The 25,507-nt window shown below is 51.3% G+C and overlaps 1 protein-coding gene across 1 annotated transcript; it reads right to left on the bottom strand.

Annotated features, from left to right (window-relative positions):
- Nucleotides 1-6,877: 6,877 nt before the first annotated feature.
- Pkdcc (protein kinase domain containing, cytoplasmic) lies at nucleotides 6,878-16,118 on the bottom strand. The gene is made up of 7 exons (XM_075955246.1): nucleotides 15,378-16,118; nucleotides 11,247-11,369; nucleotides 10,577-10,848; nucleotides 9,903-9,982; nucleotides 9,551-9,655; nucleotides 7,975-8,148; nucleotides 6,878-7,761 (listed from the first exon to the last, which is right to left on the bottom strand). Exons 1-7 carry the CDS (start codon nucleotides 16,014-16,016, stop codon nucleotides 7,676-7,678), a joined length of 1,479 nt encoding a protein of 492 aa, XP_075811361.1. The 5' UTR covers nucleotides 16,017-16,118; the 3' UTR covers nucleotides 6,878-7,675.
- Nucleotides 16,119-25,507: the final 9,389 nt, after the last annotated feature.

Here is a 25,507-nt window from a genome sequence, read left to right as displayed (position 1 = left end):
TTAATACCAAAAATGTCGCCAGCTTTCACATGCTGGCAGGAGAAGTGCTTCCAGCCTTGGACAGATTCACGAGCCTTTTTGAGTCTGAGGACTACTATGCTTCATCACCCTCATCAAGCAGGTGGCATCATCGCAGGGCTAGCAGCAGAAGGGAGAGCCAAGAAATGTGGATTGCGGGGAGAGGGGGTTGCTTGATTGGGTACCTGGAAAGAAGGCATCTGGCCGGTACTTCTGAGATGGTTTTTGTCCCGGAGGTCCCAAACTGGCTGTCAGCTGGCTGTGTACAACTTGTAGACATGCCTTGTTTGATTCACAAATGTCTTCATCTTATTTTAATTTTAAATTTCAATTAGTGGCTCAAAGCACACAGATTGGAGGTCACAAAAAGGGGCTGGAAATATTGTTCAGTGTTAAGTGTGTGTACTGCTTTTCCAGTGGATCTGAGTTTGAATTCCACCACCCACGCTTGGGCTCTGTAGCTACAGTTTAGGGGGAACGTTATCTCTGGTCTCCTCAGTCTTCTGCACTTCTGTGCACACATTGTATGACCCACATACACATAACTAAGAGGAAAAGAAAGAACACACACATGTACAACACACACTCACAATACACACACACACACTCACATACATATACACACCACACACACATATCACATACATATACACACACGCACTCACATGCACACATATACACACTCACATACACAACATATACACATAAGCACCACACATACACACACACACACACACACACACACACACACACACACACACTGATTCCTCTCACATGACTGTGCAGCTCAGCTTACACGCCTGGCCAGGTGGCCCTGATAACCACTGCTTCAGTGCCTGCCGGCTACTGTAGTTATGTGTGATTTCAATTCCCCTATTAAGCCATTAAATGAGTTCTTATGCATTAAATAATTAGCGAGGTTGGCTTTCCAATTTTTCAATTTAAATAAAGGTCATAAAATGGAATGAGAGATTTTGATCTTTTGGTACAAAGATTGAACTGTTTCTTCAATGTAGTGAAAGTATTAAAAATATTATCTAAATAAAACTTTTTTTTTTGGCTTGGCGTATAGCTCAGTAACGGAGTGTGTAACCAGCACGCACAAGGCCCAGTACCACAAAAAAATATACAGTGCTATAAAAATAAATAAAGGCATTTTTATTGATCAGACAATATTTCAAAGTATAATGACATGAAATACCACAGCGAAACTCATTATATGTTAACATAAATAATAAACAAAAAGCAAAAAATATGGCATACATGAAAGACTTGGAAATAAAAAAAAAATATCATTATAAAGAAGGACTTGGTCCTGTGTATTCTTCCCATTCTCTTTTGCATTCGTTTTATTCCCATCACTGGGAATAAGCCTAGATTTGCCTCCCATTTCTTTCATTTATTATTATAATTTATGTATTTTCTCATATTATGGTATAATCCTCATCTTTTGTGATTCTAAATAATATTTCAAGGGTCATCTTTTTATAATTTTGTATCTTTGCTTTTATGAGTCAGGATCTCACACAGTCCAGCCTGCCTCAATCCACTATGTAGGTGAAGCTGACCTTCATCCCCTGGTCCTCCTGCCTCCACCTCCCCAGTGCTGGGGCTGCAGGTGTGCACCGCAACACCAGTTTATGCTCTGCTGCGGATTAAATTCAGCTTCATGCAGGCTAGGCAAACACTCTGCAAAGTGAGCCACATCCCGGTCCAAGAGTTGACTCTCCCTAGAGTCTGAGTTCCTCTCTCAGTATTGTTCTCCCTCCCTCCCTCCCTCCCTCCCTCCCTCCCTCCCTCCCTCCCTCCTTCCCTCCCTCCTTCCCTCCCTTTCCCTTCCCCTCCCGTCTCCTTCCCTCCCTCCTTTCCCCTTCCTTCCTTCCTTCCTTCCTTCCTTCCTTCCTTCCTTCCTTCCTTCCTTCCTTCCTTCCTTCCTTCCCTCCCTCCCCCCCCTCTCTTCTTTTTCTCCTGTTTTTGGTTTTCTGAGACAGGGTTTCCCTGTGTTGCCCTGGTTGTCCTGGAACTTGCTTTGTAGACCAGGCTGGTTTTGAACTCAGAGATCTGCCTGCCTCTGCTTCTCAAGTGCTGGGACTAAAGGCTTGCGCCACTGTCACCTAATTCAGCCTGTACTTCCTTAAGCTGCACGAATGGTCTGCATAAGGACTGGAGCCATAAAGAGTTAACCTAGAAGTTTCTAGCCCAAATGTACTCCGTGGCGGCGTCTTCATCTCAGCAAACTGCTGGAGAGGCTATTGGGGGAAAAGGTCATTTTAGAATGTGTGGCAGAATGGTGGGCATTTTTTTTTGGTATGGTAAGTCCATTCTAGAAATAGCAATATCCTGACATTCAAGCCAAACAGTACTAAATGTGCTCAGGAGATGTCTACAGTTTAAAGAAGAAACTCATTTTCTCTCAATAACTTCACGATGCTGCACAGCTCAGCGATGAGGTCAGAAGACGCCTCATAGCATCAAAGACTGGTACAAGAAGATACGGGACACTGGGATACAAGGCAAACTGTCCTTTTCAATTACAGCATCCCTGAACCCTAAGTATAATAGTCATTTCTTAGAGAAATAGCTGCCTTTAAACTTTTTATTGATGGCAGAAAAAAAATGACTAGAAAAGGCCAGATCATTTGAGGTCAGTTTATATCCTATATACAACCTAGAGAGTGATGTAAACAGAGCAGTATGTCATAAAACCAAATGGGATACAAATAACCTCGCGCTGCCTCCTGCACAAGTTCAGATGAATTCAGTGACTTCTTTAGGCCATGGACAGCGAAGCACACGGTAGGTTTTATTTTTATTTGCCTTTCTTGTATCCACCAATTCCCGGTGGCCAATAAATAAGGAGGCTTATCTCATGATGAGACAGGACAAAATGAGATGATTTTCTCGAGGTGGACTCCTTTGTGAAGAACCAGAGGTCCCAGAGGTGTGTCTGGGAAACAGCCCGGCAGCTTGAAAGCCAGGCAAGCCGGCAGGACCTCTAAGGGCAGGATTAGAGAGCACTTGAGCAAACTCCACCTCCTGTGGCAAGGCAGCCTGTCTGTGCTAAGGAGAAACCACGCTTCCATAATCTACCAGAGCTCTTTGAAAGGTCAAATAAGAGTGTGGATAAAGGGGAAGCAGGAGACACAATCTATTTACACGTTCCAGAATCCTCGGAAAGCTCTGCACCAAAAGCCTGTCCACAGAGCTGTCGCCATGGGGATGGGGAGAATGTCTGGTGACAAATAGGGAAATGGCTCTGAGATAAGAACTAAAGAGCAGGGATAAGTAAGTGTTTCTTTGGGTGTGGAAAAATGTTAACAGTGGGGCGGTTGCTGGGGAACTGATGTTTCTAGTGGTCGAGGTGAACGGGCCCTCGTTGACTAGAGATGTGACCATTGGATTCTTTGTTTGATCAATCTCCTGCCACACAGCCATGTCTCATAAGTGGCTTTTTTTTTTTTTTGGATGTGTCTGTTTTGGTGGCATCTCCAGTGATAGGATAAACTTATACAAAGCGGGGGAGGTATATTCAACATGGTGACCGGCATCTGCTGACGACTACGCGCTCTTCCAAGTAGGGGGATCTCAAGGAAATGTAAGATGCTAAAGATGGAGGAGGCTCCTGAGAGGCCGAAGATGCTCGACAGGGACAAAGGCAGACAAGTATCACGAAGGCTGTGTACTCTGCTCTGTTATGAACTGTGAGGAGCATGAGGTACTGCTTTAGATAATAACAGCAAGATTACTCATTTTTATTTGTTTGTTTTTGCTTTTTGAGACAGACAGGGTTTCTCTGTGTAACAGCCCTGGATGTCCTGGAATTCACTCTGTAGACCAGGCAGGCCTCGAACTCACAGAGATCTGCCGGCCTCTGTCTTCCGAGTGCTGGGAGTAAGGGCCTGAGCCACCACTGCCTGGCCTCCCATAGGATTTTAATAGCCTTGATATCTGCTTAAATTTGGAGGGCCACAGACCGTTGTATTATCTAAGATTTTTTTTTCCTAAGGGCCGAGTTTCATCAGAGACTAAGAGTTCTTTCAGGTGGAAGACACTTTATAAGGATATATGCTGTACAGTATCCCCTGAAAGTTTGGGCCAAAGCTGCCATTTCACCAAAACAACACAGCAAGTAACTGCATATATAAAAACGGAACTGGAGAGAGATGTTTACTCTTAAGCCTTCTCAAGGCAAGCCAGTCCGCCAGTGTGAAAGGGGGGGCTCCTGATCTGTGCAATACCCCCCCCCCATGCTGCTGTTTATCATCAAGGGCTGGCAACAGTGCATCCACACCAACTTCCTCAGCCCTCTGACTGTAACTTGGGTTTGTCCTCTTGACAGGGGGTTGAGAAGAGACTATGATGAGAACGTGCCTCTGTGTGAGGTCATGGCGTGCAACTGTTTGTGTTGGTCACTTCCTTTCCACCTGACTCTTTGGGGGTTTTCCAGGTTCTGGCTCCCATCCCCCCTCTCATGGTTCCAGATGGCGACAACTTAACTCTTACTTAACTCCCAGGTTGTCACATTACTCTTGGGATTCCCCTAGGCCATACCTTTGTCACTCACTGTATTTTATAGACACCGTGCTGTTTCCTGTTGGGCCTTTGGATGCTGGAGTAGGGGTGTCTTGCCGGCACTCTGAGAAAGATGTAACAAAGTGGAACGGGCCAGAGGAGAGCAGTCAGGCGGATGAAGCATGCTCGAAGGGAATTTTCAGAAGGATCTTGGTCTACCTTCTTCATATAGTTAGAATGATTGGCATTTTTTCCATGTGAGAGGAACATTAGCCAGAGGGAGGTTCATAGGAGTTGGTGTCCCATACAGCAGACCTCAAATGGGTCCTTCAGCCCCTTTGGGGACATCCTCATTCCTTGTGTGTGATGATGCCAGTGAACTAGTCCTGGCTTTCCATCTATGGAGCAGCCCCTTAACGGTACGGTTGTAGTCTGGTGTCCCTTCCCTGTGGAGGGGCATGTGTAAGTGGATCACTGGTCCTGTGGGTGACCCCAGCCTTCAAAGACCGCTATGCTGGGAGAGGAGATCGCAGACTTTTGGATACAGAAACTAGGCTAGATCCTGGCTCTTCAGCTCTCCGGACAAACCCCCATTCCAGGATCGCCATGAGGATTAAAGAAAAAGTGCATGTAATGGCAGCTGAGAACAATCTGAACGTCCTCCTTGTCAGTCAACTCTCTGCCTCTTGATCCGCGAGCAGGGGGCAACCATGTTTTACATGTTCTGGCCTCGGAATGAAAGCCAGAAACCATTGTCATGAACGGGGGCGGGTGGGCACATTATCCCAAAGCCTCCTAATCCCATTTTCTGCTTTCACGTTAATCCTCTTCCAAGTTTTTTTTCTGTCTGCCACACACTCAACTCCCAAATCACTGGCCTGGGAGCTGGGCCTCACCTCATCTAGTCAAAAGCTGTGCTTGCTTGGGGGTGGGGGTGGGCATCTGAGGCTGGACGGTGGATAGTTTGCTGAGCCTTGGTCCCTGCAGCAGCCCTGGGAGTTCTTTTGTGAACAGATAATGGGCAAACATTGAGTGCTCCGCTAACTGATCATATACTACTGATAGTGTCTGCCACGATGATCAAAGCACTTACCGTTGGCTAACACTGCTTAGGACCTTTATGGACAGAATTTCATTCATTCCATTTTATTCCGATTATTATCAACCTAAAATTTGCAGACAAATAAATCCAGGGAAGTTATCTTTGCCAGATAGTTTATCTGAACAAAGGCAGCCTTTCTCAGGGCTGCTGGCCCATCTTGGCCTGGCTTTGGAGCCTCAAAGAAAACCACCAAGCTCCATTGCCTGTTCATGTTGCTTCTCCCTTCCTTGACTTTAGAACAGCCATACTCCACGTCCAGTGGGTTTCCCTTCTCTGATGCCACTGCTCCTGGGTATCCACATGGGGTAGAACAAGTCTAGGGGCTGAAGAGAACAGACCCTAGTGTTTGGGGGAAGAACGATATGCAGCAGGGTCCTGAGAGATGGGTGGCCCTCTGGAGGAAAGAAAGCTCTTGCTTTAGGATAGTAATATCCCTTTCTGGGCGAGCCATTGCCTTTGCGGTCCAGGCTCCAGATGGTTTTCTTTCGATCTTGCAGGACTAATCGTGGCCATTTCTGTTCCCAGAAAGGGGTTCTGATGCAACGCTCACTAGTTTGAGGGAGAAACTATCTACTGTCCCGCCAGTAACCTCTGTGTGGATCTTTCTGGAAAAACGACCTGTTCTCTAACTAACCTGGATCTCCCCCACCCCGAGTCTGCCATTTTGCTTTGGGTATCCACATGTCCCTGCTAGATTTTTCTTGCAAATCCATAAAAACTGGCTGCTCTAATGACTCTTCCATCTCTCCGCTCTCCACACATTTCTTGCTTAGAGAAAGGCTCTGAAAGAGAAAAGTGCTATGGACTTGTGGTGGGCGGTGGTGATGATGTACATCCAGGCTGCACCAGGGAAAGCCAGACTGCTTGTAGGTTGTTAGGCTACCTCCTCCTCTCTTAATCATGTCTCCAACAGTTAATAATAAAGATAGCAAGCATCCCATTATAAGGTTGACACTCTCGGGTTAAGGTTTCATGTACAGAGAGTCAAAATGTGTTCAAAGGAGAACCTCCTTGGGGAAAGACATCCACCCTCACGTCTTTGTTCTGAATTTGACGTGGAGGTTCACGCAGGAGGCGGGTAGCGCAGGAGAAGCGTCCGAGAACACACATGGCGTGTTCACTGTTCACCACTGAGACTGTACTCCAAGTCATCACCCCTTAGGCGCACAGCCCTAGTCAGATGCACTACAGACATAGCTGGGGCCGAGTAAAGAGCTTCTGAAGAACTCGTGGCTGAGGAGAATATTTGTCATGAAACATCATTTTATTAGTTGATTAATTTTTTTTTACAAAAATAAACAATTTAATGAACAAGAAGTACAAAAGCTTCTGGAAATGCAAACTCCAGGAAGGGGAGGGCCTGGTTTTGGCTGCTTGGTGGCTTTCACTGAAAGCAAATGAGGCAGAAAGGCTCCGACCCTACCCCTATCCCAGGTCCTGGCTCAAATGCAATCTGCTCTTCCACCCTAGTCTCGGCTCATGTGGACGCGTGCACCACTGCCCATGACCCCTGGGCTAGCCTAGGAGCAACCTCGAGGGAGAGGCCAGAGACAGCCTTCCCAGGTACTGGTTCACGCGACATCTTGGAGCATCCATCCGCAGCTCCCCTGTTGGAGCTGCGCTGAGAGCATGCTCTGTGGCTGATTGTCCCCATGCAGCTCCTGCCCACTGTGGCTGACGCAGCAGCAGCAGCAGCGTTCTGGCTACATTCTCAAACCATGAATGCAGCGATGGGGCTGCCCATGGAACTGTCCCAGTTAAGACTAGCCTGAGCCCCGCTCACAGCCCAGAGCTCTGGAGAGGCAGTCAGCTCCCAACCAGTGATGCCCAGGCTGGGAGCAACAGTCTCAGACCTAGGCTGGCAAACTCACATTTTAACATCTTTGCATATTGCACGTTTGTCCTGGTCACATCAGTTGGTCTGGGATGACAGTTTTGCCTGCAGGGGTTCCCAGGTGATAACGCAACATCTTGAGTGCAAGTTACCCCCGCAGCAGACAAGTCCAGCTGGCAAAGGTGCCAGATGGTCAGCTGAGCCCACCATCAGCCAGATGCCTTCACATATGTGGTCTTGCTGGCATCAGGGACCACTTGGCTCCATCCAGCCTTAAAAAAGACCAGCTTCCGACCTAGGGGCAAAGATGAGAGGTTACAGGTCTGGTTAATTGTCTCCTGGGCGGCAGGGCCACTCTCTATAAAGCGGCTACCTCGAAGGACTCATACACACATCTCTCTCACCATCTCTGTCTTCCCTTTGGCTTTTCTGAGGGGCTTCCTCTGCCTTTCCCAGCCTTTGGAGCAGTCTAGCCAGGCCTTTGGGATTCCCCCTCCCTCTGACTCACCTGTCCAGGTGGTCTGGTTGGTGACCACAAAGGCACGACACTGAGCATGGCTCTCACACACATCCACAGCCTCAGCCAGGTTGAACACAGACAGGAGGCAGCCGCCGTGGTGGTAAGATGGCCAGCAACGGTAGTCCTCCTGGGTGATGGTACTATCTGGAATGCGCTGGTACTCTAAAGGATGGAGGGAAGAAAGTGAGGACGGTGTGCCTAGGGGTGAGGGCCGAGGACCTCTCCTTTGCAGGCCAGCGCATCCGGAATGGAAACGAAGGCAGCCAGAGCTGCTCAAGCTCGCTGTACGGCCAGGCTCAGACTTGAATTTCAGGACATATACATCTCTTCGATTTAAGGCCATGTAGCTAGTTTAGACATCACAGGATATATGGGGGCCCATGTGGGCCAGGCACATACTCAGAGATACCAGCTGTCTAGGTTGGGCTCTGAGATCAGGCCATTTTTAAATATTTAGAATGGGGCTTCTCAAATATCATGGTATGTATGTATTTCCATGCAATGTGATTAAAATGTAGATTCTGATGTAGGAAGACCTGGGCTGGGGCCTGGGAATTCTTGACTATATTCCAGTCCTGCCCATGTGTTGCAAGGGTTCAGAGCCCCTCAGACATACTTGGTCCTGATACCAGGGAGAGGCCTGGGACCCCGGGAAAGGAGTGTGAAGGTGAAGAGGCATGTGGAACAACACAAAATGCTACAATTCGGGTTCAAGTGTTTGAGAAGGGTTGGGGTCCCCCTGAGGTGCACAGCCCCGGAGATTCAGCCAGTGCAAAGGCTCTACCAGAGGCAGAGAGCGAGCCTGGTCTTTCCCAATGCCCTGGGAGTCCCAGTTGCTGACTGATAAAGCAGAAGCCCTGGGCCTCTGGCCACCCCACCCTCCTGCCTCCTTCTCCTGCCAGGGACTAGACCAAAGTCCAGGCAGGGTTGCCTGTGATTTATGGCCCCATAAACGGAGTCCTCGGGGACAGAGGCAGCCATTGTTCACCTCGTTAAACTTTATTTACAGGGCTAACGAGGGCTCCCCCACCCCTAAGGCTGGCCAGGCCTCCTTGAAAACCGAGGCTGCCCACGCCTTGCCCCCCTGCCCACCACTGCTAAACCCTAAGGCTTCTGTAGAAGGACCACTGCCTGTAACAGTAGCTGGACCTCTCCCCATCCCTGGGAGAAGGACCTTATTGGCTGGTTTCAGAGTAGGCGCCCCCTCCTCCAGCTACCCTCTGAGCCCCAGGAGTGCAGAGGAAGGAAAGAGAAGCAAATGTGTATTGTGTTCCAGCTGTGTAGTAGGAACTGTGCTAATTGCTTTTACACACCTTGCAGGCTATTTAATCCCCATAAGAATTTTGCTAGGTGAATTATTTTGAACCCAATTCATGGATGAGGAAACTGAGGCGCCAGGGGTAAGTCACACATACGGTTCACGGAGAGAAAGGCAGAAGATAGCTGTTCTAGCTCAGCTGGGGCTGGGACTTCAAAGTGAAAGGTCCACTGTCTGTGCGACACCAAATGAGCCCCGAGAGTGGAGGGTAAGCCATAGCCCATGGGTGGAGTGGGGGTCACTCACCGGCACTGCTGCTTGTGGAGTTCTGCAGGTACTGCCCACTCCGGTACAGATGCAGCACCATCTCCAGCTGGGCCAGGGTCTCATCCACCCCCCAGGTGAGCTCTCCTGCAAAGTGCGTTGCAGCTGTCATGGCATACCCAGGCTCCTGGCCCTCCCCATGGGAAGCTAGCTACTGTTCTTCCTACAGCCAGGGCTTAGGCCCAAAGTCTGGTGGCTAGGGAGGGCCTTTATCACAGAATATTGTCTTAGAATATAACGGGTCCCAGACTTCACACTGCCTAGGGTCATTCTTGTCCCCGTGTCTGATAGGGCAATGGCAGGTGAGGGGAAGCAGACAGGTCCTGAGGCTTACCTGTGGCATTGACGATGGTATCCAGCAGAGGCCGGAGGGAAGGAGGGGCACTATGGGGCAGGAGGTACGTGAAGAAGAACCTGTGGAAGAGAGGGGACAGCGGCTCAGGGGCCCAGCCTTTGGAGACATGTCCTTCCCTTTCACGTCCACTAGGTATAGACTTGGATGTGGCCTGGGAGCCTGACCCCTCACACAGGAACCAGCCATGTCTGCATTATCCCAGGGGCTCAGCTCAGTGAGGCATGGGATTGGGCCCAGCTGTGCCCACAGCTAACTTCGGACCAAGCTGGGACCGGAGGCCCCTTTCTTTGCCCTTCCTCATCTTCTAGGCCACACTGTCCTCTGTCTGACCCCAGCAGAGGAGTATCCCCATAGTTGGGGCTTCTCAGCCATGAGAAGCTTTGTAAAGGTCAGGAGCTAGGGTGGAGAAGGGACGTGCCAGTCTGGCAGCCCTGGGCCCTGAATGTGACACTATTTTAAGAAGCCTCCAGCTGCCCCTCCGACCCTGCTCTCCTTAGAGCTATTTTTATCTCCACAGCCACTCTCTCTCTTGACTGGGCCCCTGCGGTTTCCTCTGGTCAAGGTTATTCTCCCTAGTTGGCCTTCTGGCCCCCATGGGGCTCTTGCCCTGCCAGCCCTTTCTTGGCTGGAGTCCCAAAATGTAGGGTCGTCACCTGTAGGCATTGTAGAGGTTCCGTTTCTCATTCATGCCCTCACACCAGCCCTGGGCCGAGCAGGGCAGGGTGAAGTTCCTGGCTGGAAACTCGAGGATGCAGTCAGCAACAGTGGAGCACGGTGTCTCCTCCACGCGGGCATCATCCAGGTCTGTCACCTTCAGCTCACCATTCACTAGCACAAACTGCCGAGGGCGGAAGTCAAGCAGAGTGACTGAGCCCAGAGGGGAGTGGGCTAGGTGGTGGAGGAGGCGGCCGAGGCTGAGGCAGATCTGAAGACAGACACATAGGTTGGGTCAGGCCTACTGGACTCCCAGGCTCTAGACTTAGCTTGGAAATTAGCCTTTCTCCTTTTCAGGTCCCAGTAGAACACAAAGGATGAGGTCAGGGCCTTGGAAAGGTCACTGTTCTTCAGCTGACCCTTGGCTGGACTAAGCATGCACATGACACGGATTAGGGGTGAGAGAGCGGCAGGAGTGTGCTCCTGTGCACCTCCGCTGGAGGGAACACCAGGATCCTGTCCTGACTCCCTCTCTCCCCAGCCCTGTCCTTTAGCCCGCGGTTGAGCCATCCCGTGCTCCTCCTCCCTCCTTGGTGGAGAAGTCAGCTAGGCTGTGCTGAGAGGCTGCCTTCTAAGGGAGAACCGTCCCAATGAAAAGCGCAGGCTTACTCGAAATCGGTCTTCCCAGGACGTCTGTAACAGCTGGATCATTTCCACGGGGGCGCCAAGCTCTGTGATGGTGGTCAGTGTGTCCGGGATGTCATCACTGTCCTGGTAGCAATAGCCATAGAGCTGGGGGAAACCCAGGGCAGGTCATTAGGTCACAGGATAGAGACAGGGACAGAGAAAGATTGAGCTACCAGGAGGCCCCGCCCTCTGCCCTTGAGGCCTTCCCACCGCCTTTGCTCCAGCCAGTGGAGAACAGTGTTTCCTGGGAAGTTTGGCCTCTGTTCCTGAAGCCTTAGTTTCTTCTGGTTTGGCGGCAACAGTTTCTTGCCTCTTGTTAGTTAGGGAAATAGGCCACCATGTAGCAGGCACTGTGCTAAATATACTATGTGCATAATCAAGTTGGTATTTTTGAACTTTAACTTTATTATTATTGTGGTGTGTATGGTATGTACGAGTGTGTGCTCAGGTCAGAGGGCGACTTTCGGGAGTCAGCTTTCTTCTTCCAGTGTGGGTTCTAGGGAGTGAACTCAGGCCATCAGACTTGGTGACGCGCAGTTCCACACACCCTGTTACCTACTGGGCCGTCTTGCCAGTCTTCCAATTCTTACAATCACCCTATGGTACGTGGCTACTATCATTTTGTCTGATTTGGGGTGGGGAAATTGACTCAAGAGAGTCGCTTAAACAGGTCACAGATCTAATAAACACAGGAGCTAGGATTCAAATGGATGTTACCACGGTTCCACAATCTGGTTCCTCTCCTAGAACAAGGGCCAGTAAACGATTATCTGATACCCTCCCCTACTCCAATCTGTGTCTATTTCTCTACCATCTCAACTTTCCGGAGCCCGGAGGCACATCTGAATAATGACATAAATGGGAGACACAGTGAAGAACGGTCCTCAGGGAAGGTTTGTTTGGGGCTGTATGATCGTTCAGTTGTTGCACACTTCTTGGAAACACAGAGCCGGCCAGGAGAAAGCACAGGGGAAAACCCTTTGCCTCTGACACCCCCATCAGCATGCTCCCAGGTCTCCCAACACACTGCATAGCTCTGGCTTACAATGGGCTCCAAACAGCCAGCACCCTACAGAGCACCAGCACAAAGGCCGGGTTGTCCGAGCCATACAAGGGAAAGGGAAGCTCTCTGCGGTGGAGGGTTGAGATGGAGGCCAGGGAGCCCACGGCCTAAATATGCCAGTACACAGCAGCTCCTCATGCCAGCACCCTCACCCTCCCCAGCTGCCCTGCTTGTCCCAAAGACCCACTCTTGTCCCAGTACTCCGGATCCGGTCCCATCAGAGAAGCTAGACTCAGTCTTAGTCCCCCAGGTTACTTGGGCTGTGGCGTGCAGGACCAGGGGCTGTCCTAGGTACCCTCTTTTTCTCTCTCCTTCCATACAACCAGTCAGCCTAAGGAGGCCACGGACTCAGGATGGGCTTTGGGGAAGGTAAAGAGAGCAACCCTGGGGCCTGGTTCTCATTTTCTTGCTCCAGTCTGAGCCTTTGTGGGAAACTTCTGAAGGTTATTAAACACCCGGAGGTCGTTAAATGCACTGTTAACGAGGTATTAATCAACACTCCTCAGGAAAAAATAAAAAGACACCATTAGCCCCCCCCCCTCCATCCCCACCCCAGGAAGCATGAGGCTGAACACTGTAGTTGCATCTTTTGTTCTTTGGAGAAGAGGAAAACACTTTAGCATGGACAGAATCTGCGGCCCAGGCAGGCCTGGGGGCCCATCTGAGGCCTGAGGTCCCAGGATGATGGGCTTCGGAGAGGGAAGACTCTTGTGTCCTCTGACCCCGGACTACAGAGGCATCTATCCTCTGAGGAGAGTGTATGTGGAGGATAAAAGGGTCCAAGTTAGATCCCCCCAGGCAGTCCCCTAGCGACCAGAGCCTGTGCTGGGAAGTGCACAGTGGGCCTCTGAGGCTTCCCTGGGTCCACCAGCAGAGCCTACAGCCTAACTTCAGGCTGTCCAGAGAGGGGGAAGGGGTCTGGGGCCTGGGATACTTTAGAAAGTCCTCTGACTCCCCCCTAGCTTAGCAAACAGTCAAACGGTTTTGAAATGTTCAATGATCAGGAGGTATCAAAACGACGTGCCCTCTAGTTCCTGGCACGCAGCTTTGAGGCCTCTTGAGCAAGAAGACCTGCAGCAGGCTGTGTTGGTTATAGGGGTAGCAGAACCGAAAAAGCCAGAGGGACATGACCTGGGAGTCAGAGAATAAGTGGGGACCTCACCCTCAAAGCAGTTCCCAAGACTTAACAGGGACTTCCATTTTCTGCTAGGACCCTTATTACTTCTGTTCTAGGCGAACTAACTCCAACCTCAGACTAGAGGCACCACAACTAATTCCAGGAGATGCCATGCTGGCGAGGGCATGGGTGAAATATGTTCTCTTCTAGCGTCTTGTCTTTCTCTGGTGCTCTCATTACTGGAGGGGACATTGCAGAGAAGGACCTGTCTGTGGGTTTGAGTGGGTGTCTAGCTGGATACTTGTTGAAATGCTTAGTGAGGCCAGTGAGGTAGGAATTCCAGCAGCATAGGAAAGTCCACCGCATGCCAAACCTGTCCTGTGAAAGGGCCTTGAACAATTAAAGAACACTGAAGGTCCAGTTAAGTCGCTCAAGGCCTCTCCACCTCTGCAGAATCTGGTTAGCACCACAGGGTTTCCAGAAAGTTCCCAAAGACCCAGAAGAGGAAAAGAAAATAAGACCCTCCCAGTGAGAATGGCCACGTAACCAGCTGCTCACTCCCTTAAGCCCCAGTCAGTGTTAGCCATACAGCTGGACATAAACACACACAACAGATAGCTGCCTGGGACCAACGCAGGGCCTAGGGCCTTGGCAGAGCTTGTCACAGGTGTCTGACCAGGACTGGGGGTAGAGGGAGGACATGTCCTAGGGAGACTTGGAGCTACTGGGAGTACAAGTAGCATTCTGGATTCTTCTACTCTGTACAGCCCACAGCACCCTCCAGGCCTGGGGCCCCCTTCTCATTTCTAAGAAAATGGATGGACCGCTGAGTTTCTGCATGCAGAACGGTGAATCTGAGGGGATGTGAGGTGGGTGGTGTGGGCAGGAATCACAGCTGGGGACTCTGCGCACACCTATGTCACCTGGCCAAGAAGAGCAGTCAGTCATATGTCAGTCAGCTCAGACATATGCAAAGGGAGCCTATGTCTTACCCTAGGCAGAGACCAGGCAGAGCCCTCAGAGAGGGGAAGTGGTTTGTGTTTGGCCAGTGCTGGCATTGTGAAGGCCCATTCTAAATCTTGGAGGGACAGCGTTAGGGTCAGGGTTGGTGGGGTTGGTGGGTGGCCTCATCCTTCCTGCCTGTGTCCCCAATGACAGGAACAGAATCTCCTACTAGAAAGGTATGCATCTGGCTTTTTGAACCTTGTCATCTCTTGGCTAATCACATTCAGAAGAGTGGCATTCCGACTAGCTGAACTTAAGTCTTCTGGCCTAAGACCCTGCGGCTTCCCCGTGCTTCAGCCGGACCCACTTGAAGTCCCAGGGAAGCCCCTGGTCACTTCTGGGAAAGGCTGTGGATTTCCTGGCCTCCTTGATCCCCTCCAATGACCTGTGAGGTGAGTGAGGAATAAACGACTCTCTGAGAATCAACTTAGACATCGGCCAGTCTCTGGTCAGCTCTTCCCACCCACACCGAGGTTTAGCACCATCTCCAAAGGCAGACATGTTACTGGACTTTGAAAGAAGTGGGGTTCAGCCTCTGCCAATATGGGGGATCCTGTTACTGCAGCTGGGAGCTGACTGAAGCTGGGCTTGAGGTCACTATGACTAGAGAGAATACTCTGGTGTTCAACCATCAGCTTTAGCCAGCGGCAGGGTGCTATGTGGTCATAACTCCTTACACACTGCCCTACTACCAGTTTGGGGTCCTTCCTGCCCTTGCCTCTGTCTTTAAGGGATGTGTGCAAGTTGGGTAGAGTGTTTTACCCAAAGGGTGAGAGGCAGGCAGGGTGATGATGTGCCCTAATCTGGGCTCTGCACCTAGCTGCAACAGGGACTCAGTCTTTGACGCCTCGTGACTTAACTCTGTAAGACCAAGGAGTCTTCCAGAGTGACCAGCCAGCCCCCTCATCCCGGAACCCCACTCTCGTACCTGCAGCACGTTGGGGTGCCGCAGCCGCTCCAGCAGCACCATCTCCTTGAGCAGCTTGTGGGCCGCCAAGCGATAGCAGCCCCTTCGCGCCCCGAACTCCCGCACGCAGCTGCCCAGATCGTGGCCGCTGAAGTCCACTGCTTTAAGCGCCACCGCGGCGCCGCCGGGCAGGCGGACCCGGTATACAGCCTTAGTGTAGCCTGAGCCCACGTACTGCGCGCCAGACACGTTGCGGAGAGCGGCGCAGCCCAGGCGCGGGCCCGGACCAGGGGAGCCCGGGCCAGGAGCAGGGGGCCAGCCCGGAGCGCCGTCGGGCGGGGGCCGGGCCCGCGGGGGCCGGGGACGCTGCAGGCCCAGCCCTCCCGGAGCCAGGTCCATCAGGCGCCTCCGCTCCGGCCGCCCGGCTCCCGGTCCGGGGCCCCCGCGGGAATAGCGCTGCACCTCCTCGTAGCGCGCCCGGATCTGCCGGGCTAGCTCCCCACGGCCCCCGCGACGGCCCGGGCCCGGGGCTGCCGAGGGTCCGGGGGACTGGCCTGGCCTCGGAAGCTCCGAGCCCGGTGCGAAGAGCACGTTGAGAACGGAGCCCAGCAGGAAGGAGGCACAGAAACCCGCGGCCACGACCGCCCGCCGGCGCCGCATCGCTCCCCTCCCCCCCGGCCGGCCGCGCGCGGTTCCCCGGCCCCGGCCCCGGGCGGCTCAGGCTCCGAGGCGACTCCGCTTCGCTCCGCGCCGGCCCCCTACCCAGCCCGCGCGCATGGCCCGGGCAGCCCCGACCCCGGCCCCCGGCGGGCGGCACATCGGCCTGACACTTGCCTCCCTCCCGCCCTGCCCCCGCCGCTTATAAGGCCCGGAGCCACCCCCCTCCCGCCCCGGCTCGCCCGCCCGCCCCTCCGCCAGCGCCTCCCAGCGCCCGGCCGAGCCCGTCCTCGGCGCCGCCCCCTCCGGCCGCCCGGGCCGGCCTTCCCCGCTGACTGACAGCGGGACCTCCTCCCGCGGCCAGCCCGGCCTGGGAAGCGGCGCGGAGGCGTCTCCGGCCCTGCCCAGCGCGCGGTCCCCGGAGCTCAGGCGGGGGAGCGGGGGAGGGGGTGGCGGCGAGCGGCGGGCATGGGTTCCAAGCCCGAGGCGAGGCGGGATAACGGGACCCGGAGGACGAAAGCAGAGCTGGCCGGCAGGGTGCGGGGAGGTGGGGGGGGGGCGAGGCCGGCGAGTAACGGGCTCCAAGGGACAAGCCACCAAGGCCTGGGTGCGGGGGTCATCAGGGTGCACGGCTACCTCTTGGGGGGGCGCGGGGGAGGGCTCAGGGGTCCCGCCTTCTGCGGGTGAGGCTGCTCTGGGACAGCTCGGGTTCTGGGTGTGGTGAAGGGCGGCGGTTTCGGGAAGGCGGCCCGGCACCTGCGAGAGCGCGAGGGGTGTGGACTGTGGTCTCCGAGTTAATCATGAGCTTTCTGAGAGGTTCTGTTCAAATGCCTTCTCCCAGGACTTTCTAATTTGCCTTGTCCCCGAATCCCTATATCTAGACAGACGAGCTCCACCCCCATCTCTGAGACCCCCCCCCCCCATCTCTGTCCCGCCAGTAGGGGATTTGGAACCGTACGCACCGAGTGCGTTAGTGTCCAGGCACGTCTGTGGAGTGTGGGCATCTGCGTGTCTTGAAGGGGTTACTGTGTCCCAGGAAGGGTGTGTGTGTGCCTTGTGTGTAAGTTGGTGCTGACTCCATCAGAACTTCTGGTCCCTCCTCCTCCCTCCCTGATTGCATCATTAGTGCTAATTGAGGGGCTTTCACACGCCAGTGCATTAGCTGTTTGGAGTGAGCTCCCCCCTCCTGCGAGATAAGCCGCTGCCCCTCCCCCTTGCAGCTCTCCACTTCCCTAGGGCCCAGAAACTGTCCACCTAGGTCCTCTCACCTCCTCTGGCTCCCTCCAGTTTTCCTCTGGACAGGAAAATCTTTCCCTTCCGGCAGTGTCATGGATAGGTGGAGGAGACTGGGGGTGGGGTGGGGGTGTGGGGGGGGAAGCGTAGGTGTGGGGAAGGAATCCAGAACCTTCTTTCTGAGGGGCTTTTTAGGGAGGGGAGGTTTTCCTTTAAGAGGTCTCACATTCCTGTCAAAGGCAAAAAGGGTCTCTGCGATTAGAAAGGGAATAGAAATTTCTGTCTAATTCTTTTGTACATGGAAGGTGAGGTGGGGGCAAATTTCTTATGCTTAGCCTGTGATCCTGTTGAGGTAGGCCTTCTGGATTTGACTTTGTGGTCCCCTAAGACTCAGAAAGTGGGGTCCATGCTATCTTATTAGTCATGGGAAAGACAGGTTGAAGGAAGCCATGATTCCCCCTGAGAGATTTGGGTTTGATGAAGTCCCGTACTTTGGTCTGTTCCTGTTTAAGCTGCTCCGCCCGTCCTGGCCCATAGCTGCCAGGAGAGTGTGTGTGTTGGGGGGGGGGGGCTCTGAGCAGATGCCCTCCCCAGCCCTCACACCAGATGTCTTTGGTCTAATTAACTGTGCTGAGAAAACCAACCTGGGTTTGTAAACAGAGCTACTGGCTAAAGTCAACACGGAACAGCAGCAAACAGTAAACAGTCCCCTTGCACACAGCCTCTATGGCGACCCAGCCCCCACCCACGAGGGAAGAGGAGGAACCGGGTGGATCAGAAATCGCCTATCTGCCTGGGTGACCCCAAGATGACTGCCATTTCCTTGCCAGTTCCACAGTGTCTACTCAAGAGGTGTGAGGACCGGCTACCATCCTCAGATAGGTCTACCTGCCTTCCAGCAATTTCACAGGCTACCCAGTCAAACATGGCCATCTTTGAGAAAGCCGTTGTGGGGGGCATATTCCTTGAAAGGCTTTCTTTGGATCCTCTGCATGTTCATGACTCAGAGAAGCCTCCACAGGGAGGGATTGGTATTGTGGGTTTACAGCACAGAGTTGGTGAATATAACGTGAACATTGTTAATTTCATTACACATCGTGTAGGTATTATAATAACATGTTCTGAAATTAGATAATTATCCCTATGATATCTCTGCCAAGCTTTGGTATTTCTGTTATGGTTTGAAAGTTCAGTGCACGAGGGCCAGAGAAATAGGCACAAATGGACACGTGTGTGCACACCCAGAGCCCTGAAAACAGGAGTCCTCCCTCCCTCCCGGAACAAAGAGCCTTCTTCACAGTCTGTGTCCTTCAGCCCTCCCTCAGACACACAGACGTGCACCATCAGAGAAGGAAACAGGATTTTGGCTCCTAAAAGAAAGAGATTAAACCTTTGGCACTGACAGTTCTTAACCAAGTTTTGATTGTTTGGCTGTGTGTGTGCGCGCGCGTGCGTGCGCACCACCCAGGGAGAGACATAATTTTAAAGAACTGGGCAAAGCTACTGTTCCCTCATCTATGTTTGCCCAGCCATCCAAAGAAAGGCCAAGCAAGGCCCACACCACAGCCTGTGCCTCACAGGCCAGTATCCAGCTCAGAGCCTGGTGCTGTTTTTCAATACCAGCATCCCCTTGTTCCCACTCTTTCTCCAACTCCAATCCCACCAGGAACCTTTAGATCATCAATAGCTAAAGAAGGCTAGATGCTTTAGACTCACTGTGTTTTCTTTCTCTTCCCTTCTTTACACTCCAGTGCAACAAACTAACCAGGATGCGGTGCTTGGGAAGGAGGCAGCTGGCCTAGACTCTACAAGACTCCCTTATCCGGGAATTGCTTCTAGCTACTTCCTTCATAACATCGACCCTCCTGGGCTGCTTGTGTTGGTCTATCCATTTCCTTCCAGCCCAGGTCCCTAACAGTCCCGGTGGAGTATTTTTCCTGCTGAAAGAACTGGAGGATGAACTGGACTGGTAATCCAGGCCTCCCTGGGCTCCCTCTAGCTCTCCACTCAGCCTGGCCCTCACCTTCCCATCATAGAAAGCCACGTTCCCCAGCCTTGAATCAGGTGTGGCCTCTTGGCCATCCTCTGCCTTGTCCCATGAGACCCTTCTCTTCCAAGTCTTCCTTCCTGGAGTGCCTTCTCCCAGCCCTTCCCTCAGTTTCCTTAGCTGCTTCTTCACGCTTTTCCAGAAAGTAGTAAGCTGGAGACAACACTTCTATAACCAGGATGCTTGTGTACTTGGAATCCTGAGGCTTTACTTTAAGGAAATGTCCACAGTCCTTTGCTCAGGTCTAGGAAAAGTTGAGCAACGAACTCTGGATTTGAAGTCAGAGATTCAGTCTCAGTTGAGAGTCGTCAGCATGTGCTAATCTAGTATTAATAACAGCAAATAAACATTTTTGACATGGTAGGCAACGTGGTTGGCTATGATTCTTTCTCACAGCAGAACTGGCTTTGACTCCTTTGCCCTGTGGTTTCCACCAGAGAAATTGCTCAGGCTTCCAGGCTCCCTTCAAATTTGGAGTGTTCACTTTTTCCAGAACCAGCAGACTAGCAGTTCAGACTAGCAGTTCATCAGAAAGGCCCTTCTCCATATTACGATGAGTTAGCAGAAGGCCTGGCATCAGCCTTCTGGTGCCACAGTGGCCAAGAGCAGGGTCCAGCCTCAGCTCTGTCCTCCTTGGAGCCAGCTACTCAGGGAGGGGAACTACTTTCAAAAGGAAGAAAGGTGGGGTGAGCACAGCTAGGCAACCTGTTCCTTCACCCCATCAGGTAGGAAGTGAAACTGACTTTTTCAAACAAGACAAAACAAAAACCAAAGAAAAACAGATAATGGAGGTCGTGTTTCTGACATACAGGACATAAAGGGAGTCCCAAATCAGAGTCCCCAAGAAGTTATGGGAGATGGGGATGGGAGAAAGACGGGATGGAGATGGAGTAAGATGCAGAAACATGAACAGACCAAAGCCCGGAATCTCTAGAGAGGTAGTCAGACAGAGAGGAGAGAGCTGTGCTCAGGATGGCAGCTTTCTGGAGAAAAGCTTGGTTCCCTTGGGTGGGGCTCTCTGCCTGGAAACTTGAGCCTCTTCAGCCCTACAACTATGTCATGGGGCCAGGCCCTCTTTCAACACAGGAATCAAAATGTCTTGGGCTCCTAATGCTCCCCACAGCTTGGCCTGTTCAGTGGCCTTTCCTCCTGTTCTTGTTTGCTATCTCCTTTCTGCTCAGCGCACCCACTGCTTGGGATACCTTGTGGTGATCTCTGCTCCCCTCCATTTTCTGACTTTCTAAGGTTGTACTTTCCATGACTACACTTTCTGGTACATGTCACCTGGGAGAAGGCATAAGGGGTTGTCTTTGGGGCTGGGACACTGAACTGAATAGAGAAGCAGGGAGGTGGGAAAGAAAAACATCAACGCCAAACCCCAGGGCTTCTGTCTATCTTGGGCAGATGGAGTGGCAAGCTGAGAGCCAGAGAGAGGCCATGGGAATAAATAGACCCTGGCAGAAGCTGGTGAATTGGTGAACCTGAGGCCTTCTCAGGGCATAAAACAGCCAGGTCTGGAGGTATGCATGCAGATATAATATATCTAGCGATATATCACATCTCTCTCTCACACACACATATGTATGTATAAGCTAGAGATAATGTATCACACCTTCTCTAGCCAACCAATGCTCCATGAATAGATAGAAGAATGTTTCTCTTAGACTTGATAAAAAAGAAGGAATCCCCCCTCAGTTTTTCAAGACAGGGTTTCTCTTTGTAGCCTGGCTGTCCTAGAACTAGCTCTGTAGACCAGGCTGGCCTCAAACTCACAGCTATCCACCTGCCTCTGCCTTCTGAGTGCTAGGATTAAAGGCGTGCACCACCACTGCCCAACTCTATGAATCCATTCTCTTTGCTGCAGCTTGGGAAGTGGAGGGGGACTAAAAGAGGGGGGTCACTGAGTGTGCACCTGACTCTAAACTTACAGAGGGTGGGCAATTCTCATCTGATCCCCTCTTTTTCCTGGGGGCACACTGGAGAAAGACACTACTCCTACTCAAGAGAGTCTTGACTCTGGGGCCACTCTCAGGAGTTTAAGGTATATCTGGGAAGATTCATCTCAAACCATTAGGACCTAAGTAAAGAAGAACATGGGAGGTCAAAGAGCAAAGGACAGAGAGGTGGACGAGCTATGCTGCCTGACCCGGATGGAGATCTGGCATGTTGGGAGGGCCAGCTCTGAACCAGGAAAGGTCCTGCCTCCCTGACGTGTACCATGAGGACAGAATGAGTGTTCACTCTGTAGACGACGAGGCTTGTGGTTTTTAAGGATCTGCTGAACGATCCAGCCTGTGGAAGCAGCAGTGGACCCTGGCCCAGGTTCTAGGCCTTTCTGCAACTTTTCATTAGTTTCTGAGGGCGGGGGACTCTGGTCCGAGGGAGAACCAGAGGGAGGCACCAATGGAGGCCAAGGCAGAACTTCATTACAGTCACTTTCGCCTCCAGGTAACAAGGTTGGGTCATAAAGATTTATTATTTTATTGTTCTTATTAATACTAATGATAGAGCACACTTATTAAGCACGTTCCATTATCATATAATCTGCTTAACAACTGCAGGAGATAAACGCTATCATTATGCCCAATTTTCATGATGAGAAAATTGACATAAGAAAGCAGAGATGAGGTGCCTGAAGACAGCTGTCAGGAGGCTGAGTCTAAGCTTGGGTGCTGGGGCCTCTCACTACAAGGGTCTGCTGGAAATTCCCTTTTTTTACTTGCATTGTAGCTTACCATCTGTCTGGGCTGAGCTGATTTCTGTAACAAAAATCCCAGAGCTGCCATCTTGGTTAGAAGGTAAGTGTGTGGTATTGTGGTTCTGTAAGAGCATTCAAAGAATAGAGGTGGATAGGGCTCTGCTGGGGCCAGTAGCTATTGGGACACCTTGAAGAGGTTCTGCAGTAGAAAACCAGGTTTCACTCAGCTCCTATGCAGAGTACTTCAGAAACCCCAGAGGGCTCTGTAATCATTCCTCCCTCCTCTTTTCTGAGGATGAGGGAACGAACTAAACAGAAATGATAGTTTACAAAGGGTTAACCTGATTCTGGGAGTCTGTGTGGAATTAAAATAATTATTTGAAAAATTCAGAAAAAGCGTGCACACATGCGCGCACGCACACACACACAAAGGAAGCAAAAATTACACAAAATCCTTCCATTAAAGTAGATTACCTGTAGGCAAGATGTGAGAGACATCTTGCCTGCTCCTCCAGCCCCATCTGCAGAGGTGACTACTATGACCCCAGAGGTAGAGGCTCCTGAAGATGCCTCGTGGACCCATCAGCCCCTCCTCCACCAGCTTGCCTTGCTTTTTGCAGTTAAGTTCAAGGTTAGACACCTCAGGACTCTTGATGTTTCCAAGAAGTTTCCAAGCTCAAATTCCAGTCCTGGGCTGTTCAACAACAACAACAACAACAACAACAACAACAACAACAACAACAACAACAACAACCCCCAGAAAACCCCAAGCCTCGGCCCTTCTCTCATGCATGCTCCAGGATTGGGTCTCTTCCTAGCTCAAAGCATGCATGGGCACCAGATTCATCTGCCAAGAACATTGCTTCGAACACACCGTTTTCCTGCTGGGAAGATCTTTGATGATCCCCCATCATTTGGAGAGTAATTTAACTGGCGCTTACAGTCAGGTGCAACCTACCTCTTGGATTCTTTGTGTACACAAGTACTTCCTGACTCAGAGTGGCAGCCCGGCTGGTAGCTTCACCAATCTTAGGAGTTCTCCCCCACCTATCTGCTAGCTTATTCTTTCTGAAACTGTCACAAATGACCCGGGGCTGGAAGTATTCATCGTTTTCTCTTTCTGCTTTAATTCCCTGTTGAAGTTAAGAACAATGGGACTTGAAGTTCCTGTCATGGTCACACCCCTGCTCTGCTCAGCTCTGTGTCTTGATCATCGACTTTAGTCTCTATCCCGTGGTGTTTCTTGACATATTTCTCTCTATCCCTCCTTCTCTGTTTTTTTTTTTTTTGAGACAGGGTTTCTCTGTGTAGTTGTGGCTGTACTGGAACTTGCTCTGTAGATCAAGCTGGTCTTGAGCTCACAGAGATCCACCTGCCCTGCCTCCTGAGTGCTGGGACTAAAAGCATACCTCACTGTTCTGTTTTCTTTTAAGACAGGTCTTGCTTGGTAGCCCAGACTTGCCTGGTATTGCTATCTAGACAAGATTGGCCTTGAATTTGTCGTCCTCTGGCCTCTGCCTCCCAAATGGCAGGAGTACAAGCGTGTACTACCACACTCAGCCAGTCTTGACAGTTTAGAAAATCTTTTCATGTGTGGCGTGGTGTGGACGGTGGTGGTGGTGGTGGTGTTGGTGTTGGTGGTGGTGTGTGTGCGTACGTGTGTGTGTGTATGTATTTGTATATGTGGATTTGGGGTGTATGTGCCATGGTGCATGTGTAAAGGTCTGAGGATCCTGTCCATTTTGTTTGAGACAGAGTCTATGTGGACTGCAAGCTAGCCAGCCAGTGAACTTCCAGGGAATCTTCTGGCCCTGCCTTCCACCTCCCGGCAGGAGCTCTGGCGTACAGAAGTGCTCCGTGGTAAGAGTGTGGGTTCTGGGCATTCAAACTCCACTTCTTATCCTTGCCCTGCAAGACCTCTGCTCACAGCCCCAAATATTCTTGATGAGAAGACGACCCTGTAGCCTCCCCTTCTGTTATTGCCTTCTTATTTCTTAGCAGTTTGGTAACAGTCCTCGTGGAAACAGGGCTTCTGGATGCTTGCATTCTTATTCCCTTTGGCTGCCGAGGCCCCAGACCTTCCCAGGGGAGGGCGGTTCCTTCTCTGTCTCCAGCTCCCAATGTCATCTCATCAGAAAGGCCTCCTCTGGCCACTGTTCATTATGCTGCTCTGGTTTACAATCTCAAGACACTGTTTTCTGAGATGATCTTGCCGCATCTGTCTCTAGCCTCCCCTCTTAGGAAGGCGAGCCCCATGAGGGTGGCTCTATCTTGTTCTCGGGGGTGTATCGTAAGCTCCAAGCATTGGTGGTGGTGAAGGTCTTTTGGTAGTTGATTTGAGTGCTTCTCCTCCTATGGCTTGGACACCATACATCTAGTGATGTGCTTCTCTTCTGAACGAGAGACACCAGTCATACAGGAAAGGCTCAACAACAAGTGTCTCCTTAGCAACGAGAAAGCAACCACAAAAACCTCTTTTGTCCTAGCCCAAACCAGTCTTCCTATTGACTGAGCCTCACTCCCTGAAACTGATCTGTGGTTGTTTTGAGTTCAACTAAGCGGTGTCCCATTCCCTTAGGGCTCCACTCTGTGACTTTGAGGTGACAATCAGTTAATCCAATAACAGAATCCTGCTAACGTGCTAATGGGAAAGGGTGGGGGGAAAAAGGCTCCTGGCTCCCTCCCTTCTGATTCAGGTAACATCTGTGCATTTAACAGGGCCCTTCTGGAGACAATTAAATTAATGCTTTATTGAAACAATAAAATTAATAGGGGCCTCATGGAACTCAATGAAAGGTTCTTAAAATTTAACTTCATTGTATTTTTAAGCTCTAAGACAAGCTTTGGGGGCGTGGCTTGGGGGTGGGTTAAGGGCCAAATTTTCATGAAATAGATCCCTGAGCAAACATTGAATGCTTGGAGGAATAGAGACACAATTATTCCCTTTCCCTGTGGAAGGGCTACTTTGTTCTTGGGGGCCTGGCTCTGATAGGATCTTTGAACCACAGATCTGGTTTTATCTTGGGGACTATGTCACCTTATCCATTGATTCATTTCGGCTTTCATGGTTTTTTTCTTCCCAGCCTAGATTAAGTGTCTTATGAACAGGGATGCTACAATGACAGTTGCCAAGTTGAGTGAGTGATAGAATGAACACTGGGGGCAAGCTGGGTGTGGTGGCTTATGGCGTCTGCAATCCTAATAATAGCCTAGAGGCTGAAGTGGGAGGGTTTTGGTGAGTTTGAGGCTAGTCAAGGGTATGTAGGGAGTTTTAGGCCAGCCTGGGCTACTCCGTGAGACTGTCTCAAAAACAAAACAAAAACAAAGACCTAACCAAACAGCAATAACAAAAACCCACAAGGCATTCATTATGCCAGGACGTAGGTGGGACATTCGCTTTCCTGGTCTTCATTTGTTTGTATCCAGGCCCATCTGCCCCACTTGGTTGTCTATCCACCACATCCCAACCTAGATCATCAGCCATGGTTATTCCATTTCCCTAGGAACCATGTTTGA

The sequence above is a fragment of the Microtus pennsylvanicus genome, chromosome 21 (assembly GCF_037038515.1).
Source record: "Microtus pennsylvanicus isolate mMicPen1 chromosome 21, mMicPen1.hap1, whole genome shotgun sequence".
NCBI classification, from domain to species: Eukaryota; Metazoa; Chordata; class Mammalia; order Rodentia; family Cricetidae; genus Microtus; species Microtus pennsylvanicus.
Note: the sequence above shows the minus strand (reverse complement) of the source record. Positions and strands in the feature narration are given on the sequence as shown.

Excerpts from the sequence above, each read along its gene's own strand:
- Pkdcc (XM_075955246.1), bottom strand. The coding sequence starts at position 16,016 with ATGCGGCGCCGGCGGGCGGTCGTGGCCGCGGGTTTCTGTGCCTCCTTC. Across the intron at positions 9,983-10,576 it reads AACCTCTACAATGCCTACAG|GTTCTTCTTCACGTACCTCC; the intron begins GTGACGACCCTA and ends TCTCTTCCACAG. Across the intron at positions 9,656-9,902 it reads TACCATCGTCAATGCCACAG|GAGAGCTCACCTGGGGGGTG; the intron begins GTAAGCCTCAGG and ends CGCACTTTGCAG.